General features: G+C 39.2%; 1 protein-coding gene across 1 annotated transcript; it reads left to right on the top strand.

Annotated features, from left to right (window-relative positions):
- Positions 1-386: 386 nt before the first annotated feature.
- Positions 387-7,758, top strand: cdk4 (cyclin dependent kinase 4). Its single transcript, XM_077727100.1, has 8 exons — positions 387-671; positions 3,563-3,793; positions 3,887-4,022; positions 5,130-5,297; positions 5,641-5,750; positions 6,052-6,102; positions 6,174-6,309; positions 7,299-7,758. Exons 2-8 carry the CDS (start codon positions 3,576-3,578, stop codon positions 7,398-7,400), a joined length of 921 nt encoding a protein of 306 aa, XP_077583226.1. The 5' UTR covers positions 387-671; positions 3,563-3,575; the 3' UTR covers positions 7,401-7,758.
- Positions 7,759-7,899: the final 141 nt, after the last annotated feature.

Genomic DNA, 7,899 nt, shown 5'->3' with positions numbered 1-7,899 from the left:
CCATTTATTTTAGTATTTTTGTGTGCTTTATATCCATTATATTATAGTAGTACTTGTATAATGACAATAGAATCATTCAATTCAAATCAATTCCATTCAATTCAAAAGTGCTCTGCAATTATTGTTGAAAATATTTTTCATAAACAAAAAAATATAGATTTATAGAGGTCATCCGTGCAAATATACACAAATATACAGACATCTAAAAGTACTCTGCCATTATTTTTGGGATCAGGCGACAAATTAAAATATAATAAAACAAATATATATATTTTGGGACATAGAAGTGGTCTGACAAATATAAACACAAGAAAAATTAAACTATTTTCCTTATTCTAGTCGTGATGCATGCCTAGTAGTACTATATACTAGTACCGATAATCAGTAGCACCGCCCCCGAGTAAACGTTCAACAGGAAGCGAAAACCCCCCGAAAAGAGCGCAGACTGAGAAGGATAAGAAAGGAAGGGTGGGTGGAGGCCGAACTCTGATCGATTGATTTCCTTCTTTTTCTTCGATCGACATCGAAGGGGCTGCAAAACTAGTTCTGGCCGCCCCAGCAGAGCTTTGTGCGTCGGGGTGAACTTATACGTGGCACCGCATCGAGAAGAAGCATGTGCGCCCCTTAAGATCCAAAGAAAACCAAGGAGCCGGTTCTGGGTAGGGACGAAGGTAAAAATACTGCTAAGCAGAAGTATTATGACTGTTTTATAAAATATAGATTTATGTCTAGTATCTTTGGAGGCCATTCTTTGCCCACCGGACGCGAGGTTTTTACGTAATGCATGGCCATGTAAGTTTTTACAGGTCACTTTTGCGAGTTGCAATGCACCCCACGCTGAAAGGTGGGAGTGGGGATGCAAACTTCATGGCCGATACTTATCTCCGAAGCTTTAGTTTGAACTTTTATTCAACAATAGAGCGATCAACGCAACGTGTTGCACTTCCCGTCCGTTCGGCTTGATTCTCTCTATTTCCGCCCACCAGCCTCGTGTGTGTCCGGATGGCTTGGATCAGTAACCCGATGTTGATGAGATTTAACCCCAAACTGGATTTGAACTTTTTAAGAACTGTCCCACATTCCACCTTAAGGGATGAATGAGTGAGGAGAATGATCTGGTGAATAATCTCAGTGTTTGGAGACATGAGCATCTCCAGCTGTTTCCATGATGAATGAGTGAAATGAATGATCTCAGGGTTTGCAGACATTGTGGTCCAAGCCAGTTGTTTCCCTGATGGTACCATTAGATTTCATACAAAGTATTATTTTTGGAGTAAATTGAATTTTTTTTTTATTAGTCATACTTTGATTGAAGATTTTTCTAATAATAAAGTATGCTTTGGGTCAATAAACAGTAAATAGATAATCCTCATTTGAGTTTAATAAGGAATGTCAAGAGTTAATAAATGATGACAGGCTTAGCTTCAGACAATGACTCATCTTTCTCAACATGAAATATGCTTTGTTCATCATGAAATACACAACTATGCACTCACTCCTATACTAATGATATTAAAGAGTGGTTTGTTACGTTCAACTCATATGGAGAACATCACAATTTATTTGCTATATGATAGCTATTTGTAACTTTGAACCTTTGGTTGTAAAGTTGGTTACAATGTAATCCTACATGACTCCTGTCATTGTAAAATGTGGTCTAAATATTGCAAACGTGGTCGGACATTAAGCCCAGTACACGAGTAAAATGTGGTTTGTGGGCTGCTACAGCAGAAAAAAGGCAGACTACACCCTGACTCGTCAGTTATAAGTTCCAGGGCCCGTAAGCGACCCTTCTCACTCAATTTCACACTGTCAAGCATTGGAAGCTGAACCCATGCTCCCGTCACTGAAGTCATCTGGTTGCACCACAACACTCTCAATGACTTTGCTCATGAAATGGAATCATAAGTATATTGATTGTTCCATACTTAGTGTCAAAAGAAAAATATAACTTTCATTGTAGTGTGTTATTATGCCTTCTTTTTACATACACACTGGAATCCAGAATTTTACTTACAATATATAGTATTTGCAGTGTCCATCCAGGTACTGCAATCGGGTGATTTCCCCAGTAAGATGTCTATCATGCAAGGGTGATTCCAGATAATTTTCAACAGAGACAGCATATATATATATACCAAGATTACAAATCTTGAGGCACTTAGCCACCAAACAGATGCACCACTCTGTAGTCAAAGTGCACTGAATAAAAGATGATAGCCTGATAGAACTATTATAAAACTCAGACCCAAACCCAAGTGAGATCTATTACAAAATTCATCCAACCAACCAACCAACCTCTGCTCTTGACTGATCAAGCAACATAAAAAAGTGGAGTTCCATTCCAACATCCTCCTATCAACAAGGTGGACACCCATTTAAGCATGTTAAAAGATGTTGTAAGGCACACTAAAAACGGAAGTCAACTCATTACTAAAAAGTGTTTGGCTTTGCAAGTGATTCTGTTCGTTTGTCGCTGCACTTCAATCACTCCCCTGCAGAAAAAAAAAATCTAAACTGCAGTTCTTTTCTCCTCCTTCAAAAGCTCTTGCCCAGCAGGGGTTGGAGGCACCATCAAAGTCACACACAAGTCATACCTCTCTACAGCATTAGTTAATTCAACAGAACTGTGCCACTTGGGTCAGAATTGGTCTTCAGAGCAGTTCTGTTTTCCATGAAGGCAGAAAAGCACAAACATTTGGCATTTATAGAAGGTCAATAACCCGTGCATGCTCGAAAAGAAGTGGATTGCAGACAGCAGGCTTTTCTTTTATTAATCAAATGCTTGGAAATATGTGTTTGATTTAGTCCAGGAATGTTGGATGAGTCAACAAACTCACTGACTCTTTTTACTTTTGCTGTGCAGCTTATTCCAAAGCGCTTGTACAATATCCCCACACAAGGACATGCATGTTCAGGGTGGAAGCGGAATGGGAGTCCCCATTCTACAACACAGATCTGTGATCTCTGTAGTCAGCATAACAATAACGGACCATAGAAGTTTTCTTGCAGTACTTCATACTTTGCGCACTTTACTCTTCCGACCAAGTCAGTTTCGTCTTCCGTCATGTCAAAAATCAGCACATTTAAAGGGGTTGTAAAGGGGGCTGCTGATTAGTTGTGAGTGGATTAACTCATTAGCGACCCCTCAAATAGTGCAAAATCTCCTCTTAAAATATACCTGTGTTCACTAAATCACCAACACCAAGTCTATAATAACAAGTCTAGACTTGCATTGGACTAGGGAATAAAACCAGAGGAACTAGATTGGCAATGATTGGTGGATATTTTCCAAGGATGTTTCCAAGTAATATAGTGAGCAGTCACAAAATAATTGTTATATTTCAAGAACTATTATGATGACATCTTCTGAAAACACTGTTTATGATCAGGACACTTGGTTTCAAATTGGATTGTGTATAGAACTTACTTTCTCACCGTTACTGTGAGAACATTAATATATCTAAGTATATATATAAATCTACGAATGCATAATTTTCTTGTTTTTTCTTTTACTGTTATTTTAAGATAATATAATATGAGCAATATTTCTGTCTTTCAGTGTGAAACCAGTCATGGCCCAAGGTACCAACATCCAGTATGAGCGAGTGGCTGAGATAGGCGGCGGTGCTTATGGGACTGTTTATAAGGCCCGTGACATGGAGAGTGGTCGGTTTGTGGCTCTAAAAAGCGTGCGAGTCCAGACAGACCATAATGGTATCCCCGTTTCTACGGTCAGAGAGGTAGCTCTTTTAAAGCGACTCGAACAGTTTGATCATCCCAACGTGGTCAGGTAAGAGAGTTGTGTGCCCTCAGCATATTATGTGTGGCTTTTTGTGAACCATTATGCCCTCAACCATTATGGCTTTTCTACTGTCTATGCCAGGCTTATGGATGTGTGTGCTACCCGGAGGTCAGACCAGGAGACTAAAGTCACATTAGTCTTTGAACATGTGGAGCAAGATCTCAAGACCTATTTGGAAAAAGCCCCAGCACCAGGGTTGGGACTTGAACGCATAAAAGTGAGCAGTGAGCAAGTTGAGATGTTGGCAGTAGGCCAGTGTCCTGAGATATGCAAAATATGCACTGATGTTGGGACAATTTCTTTCTATTGACGTGAAAGGAACACTTTGAAAGAGTACTGTTATGTGACACTGAAATCAAATCAGCTGCTCAAAAGCCTGCTGCTTGGCATAAAGAACAAATCTCCAGCTCCAAGCAATTTGTTTAAACTCCCAGTTGATGACTAACCAAAAATAAACCAAAACGAATTACATGCTATGTATTTAAAACAACCACATGATGTTGCTCTGTCTTAATAAAGTCCATCTTTTTGTTAAGCCGCACAAAAATGCTTTACATAGGCTAACAAATAGCCTTTGGCAACACAACGTTATAACCTCTCATACAACAAATATGTGAATACAAACAATGTTGGAACATCTTGACTGACAAAATAACCAAATACATATAAACAGGATTTATAGTTCTATCTGGAGATACCAATGTATGTAGTACCGTATTTTCACGACTATAAGGCGCACTTAAAAGTTTTACATTTTGTCCAAAATAGACCGTGCGCCTTATAATCCAGTGCGCCTTATATATGGGAAAAAATGTCATTCGTTGAGGGTGCGCTTTATAATGCGGTGCGCCTTATAGTCGTGAAAATACGGTATATTACCTTATTATATGAATAGTATAATATTGTACCTTACATTTTTCCTAGTTGGATTTAACTGTACTGAAGTTCATCATCCTCATCACAAGTGGACTAAATCTGAGTTGCGATGAGCATGGCGGCGGTAAATTTAGAGATTAATCGCCGCTGCCATTACTGGGATTATTTTTACCGCGAATTACCGAACACCACTCGTCTAAACTTGGTTAGCGTAGAGGGGCGCATCATCATCATCATCATACTTAATTTTTAGGCCATCACCCAGGCCTCTTTTATGTCCCTCTAGAGGTCCACGCACGCCGAGGACTGATTGCAAACCCAGCAGTGACCAATAACCTTTAGATCTTTTGCTCTACTGCCATAATTATGTTGTCGGGTGGTTGTGATTAGTATTTCCAAGTACCCCAACAGATTGCAATTAAAATATATCTGCTTGTTTTTCCTCCAGGACTTGATGAAACAGCTGATGTGTGGTCTGGCATTCCTGCACTCAAACCGTGTGATACACAGAGACCTGAAACCAGAAAATATTTTGGTAACCAGCCAGGGTCAGGTGAAATTGGCTGACTTCGGACTGGCGCGCATGTACAGCTGCCACATGGCCTTGACTCCCGTGGTTAGAAGCATCATATTTTCATTTATTTTTCACTGTTACACATCATTTGGGTTTTCATTCATTCAACCTAGCTAGGACTGAACCCTCCATCTCAGAACTGTGAGGCTGAGGCTAAACACTCAGTCAGCGAGCCATGTTGGGTATTTTTCGTGACGTCCTTCATTAATTCTGAGCTATTTGAATTTGGTATATTTTGTCCTATGTTCATAGTGTCTGGCTTGTCGGACAATAGCGTTAAAGATTAAACTTTCATGTTTTCAAAATCTGAACAGAAGCGGATCTCAACTTTAATTGTGAGAAATGAATGATTTTTGTGACTTGTTGCTTTATATATCTCCTTAAGGTGGTGACGCTGTGGTATCGGCCTCCTGAGGTTTTGCTGCAGTCGAGTTACGCCACACCTGTGGACATCTGGAGCGCAGGCTGCATCTTTGCGGAAATGTTCAGACAGAAGTGAGTCAACAGAAATAGGAGTAATCCGATTAAAAGACACTGCTTATGACTCCAATTTAATGGAAGTCGTGGTATTGGAATTAGTGACATTGTGACATGTAGAAAGTGAAGATTTATTGTATTATATATATATGCACTGCAGTTTGGTCCCCATTAACAGCGATAAGCGAGGGAACACTGTATTATTACATTATGCAGCTAGCTTTCATTTCATTCGTCAAATTTTGACTCCTTATTGAATGAGCCAGTCCCAGTTCGGTAGCGTAACAAGAAATGAACATTTTCATGTTATTTCTGACAGACCCTTCTTCTGTGGTGAATCTGAAGTGGACCAACTGGGGAAAATCTTTGAGTGAGTTGCCCCATTGTGACTTGTGCTAGTTGATGATTTCTATTTCTCTAAAATTGAATGTGTCTTTGCAGAGTGATTGGTCTGCCACCAGAAGAGGATTGGCCAACTGGTGCTACAGTTCTAAGAAAACACTTCCCTCCTTCCTCGGCTCGCCCAATAACTGACTTTATTCCAGAGATAAACGAGCTCGGGGGACAACTGCTGCTGGTAAGATGTCAGTGAGTTGGCAGTGAAGTGACAGTCAATCAGCATGTTAACAACTATACAACCTAAGAGTTGCTGCAGACTGAGGAAAGATTAAAAAATGGTGGGATTGTGCCACCTTGGCATAAAAACATAAAAAGTTTTGCATTTAACAAAGTACAGTGTTCCCTCGCTACTTTGCGGTTCAGCTATCGCGGACTCAGAGCTTCGCAGATTTTTTTTGGGAAAAAAACACTGTAATACACATTTTCACTGTGCTTAATGGGACCAGACCAGTTTAGATATTTTGCTGCCAACTTCTCTATTCATGCACAGTAGGGAGATATAATAGTCAGTCCATTATGAGACAATGGAGGAGTTAGAAGATGAAATAATAATGGTAACGTGTAGTGTGCTTTTTAATGTGCGCATCAAGATGTTTTGAATTGGAGAAAACTTGATGGATCAGTTTTTTTTTATGAGACATTTGTGGACGCTGGCAATCTCAGAGCTCACTCATCTACGCATGCCTCTTAAAAAAAGGTCCCCTGTGTATGGCATTAAAACTACAAGGACATACTAAAATAAGAAAAATCGATTCATTTATCTCAAGCTTAGTTCAAGGGTGCTTGGTAGAGCGCTATTTGTTTTATTCCTTAAAAACTTGAGTTGTTATAGTACGCATAATAACAGATTTTGTATTGTATGTGATGGGGTAAAATTGAGAGTATACAGATCTTATCTGGTAAATCTTTTCTGCTTTCACAACTTGGCCCTGAGAATTGTTTTATTAGAACTTCATTGAATCCCCTTTTGGTTGCCTAGCAACTGGCCTCACCGAAGATGAGCACCCAACATCATGTCAAATGGCAACTGTCAATGTTTGTGAATCAGATTGTAAATCAAAGACTTTAGTGCTGATGGTCAGCTTCATTCACAATAAGCAAGTTAATGAACAGGTGTCAAGTTCTAATTTAGCTTCTGAATATGCCACTCTTTTTTCTGTCTTGCAGGATATGTTAACCTTTGACCCCTCTGATCGAATATCTGCCCTGAATGCACTAAATCATCCCTATTTCTGCAATGAAGAGATACTGACTGAAACAAAAAGCTGAGCGCCTCAGTAAGACAAAGTCACAAGGTATGAATCAACTGAGCTTGGGCCACAAGATTTCACACTCAAGAAGCATTCCTGCACTTAGGGCTCTTTTTTTTTTTATTACTCCAATATGAAATTGATCCCACAAACTCCCTTATTGTGCAAATGCCAGTCTCCCAAACAAATGTTATGTTTAGAGAATTTGATAACAATCGGACATACATTGTCTTTGCCAACTTATAGTCCAGTTCAAACAAGCTGTCATTTGAATAGGTTATTTTTTTAAACTATGATTTATGCATCCTCTTCCATATGTTGATATTACACTGTACTTCTGATGTTCAGCTGAAAAATAAATATAAGAAACAATCTTGTACAGTTTGAAAAATATCTTCTATTCCAATATTTTAAGTTTATAAATGATGTCAAGTTCTCAACTGGGTTTAAACATTCATCCACCTGTTGCATTCGCCACATTGTTCCTATTGGCTTATATTCCACATTAAGAAAACGTT

Source organism: Stigmatopora nigra, chromosome 10 (assembly GCF_051989575.1).
Source record: "Stigmatopora nigra isolate UIUO_SnigA chromosome 10, RoL_Snig_1.1, whole genome shotgun sequence".
In the NCBI taxonomy this organism is placed as follows: Eukaryota; Metazoa; Chordata; class Actinopteri; order Syngnathiformes; family Syngnathidae; genus Stigmatopora; species Stigmatopora nigra.
This window is presented reverse-complemented; position numbering and strand designations above follow the sequence as displayed.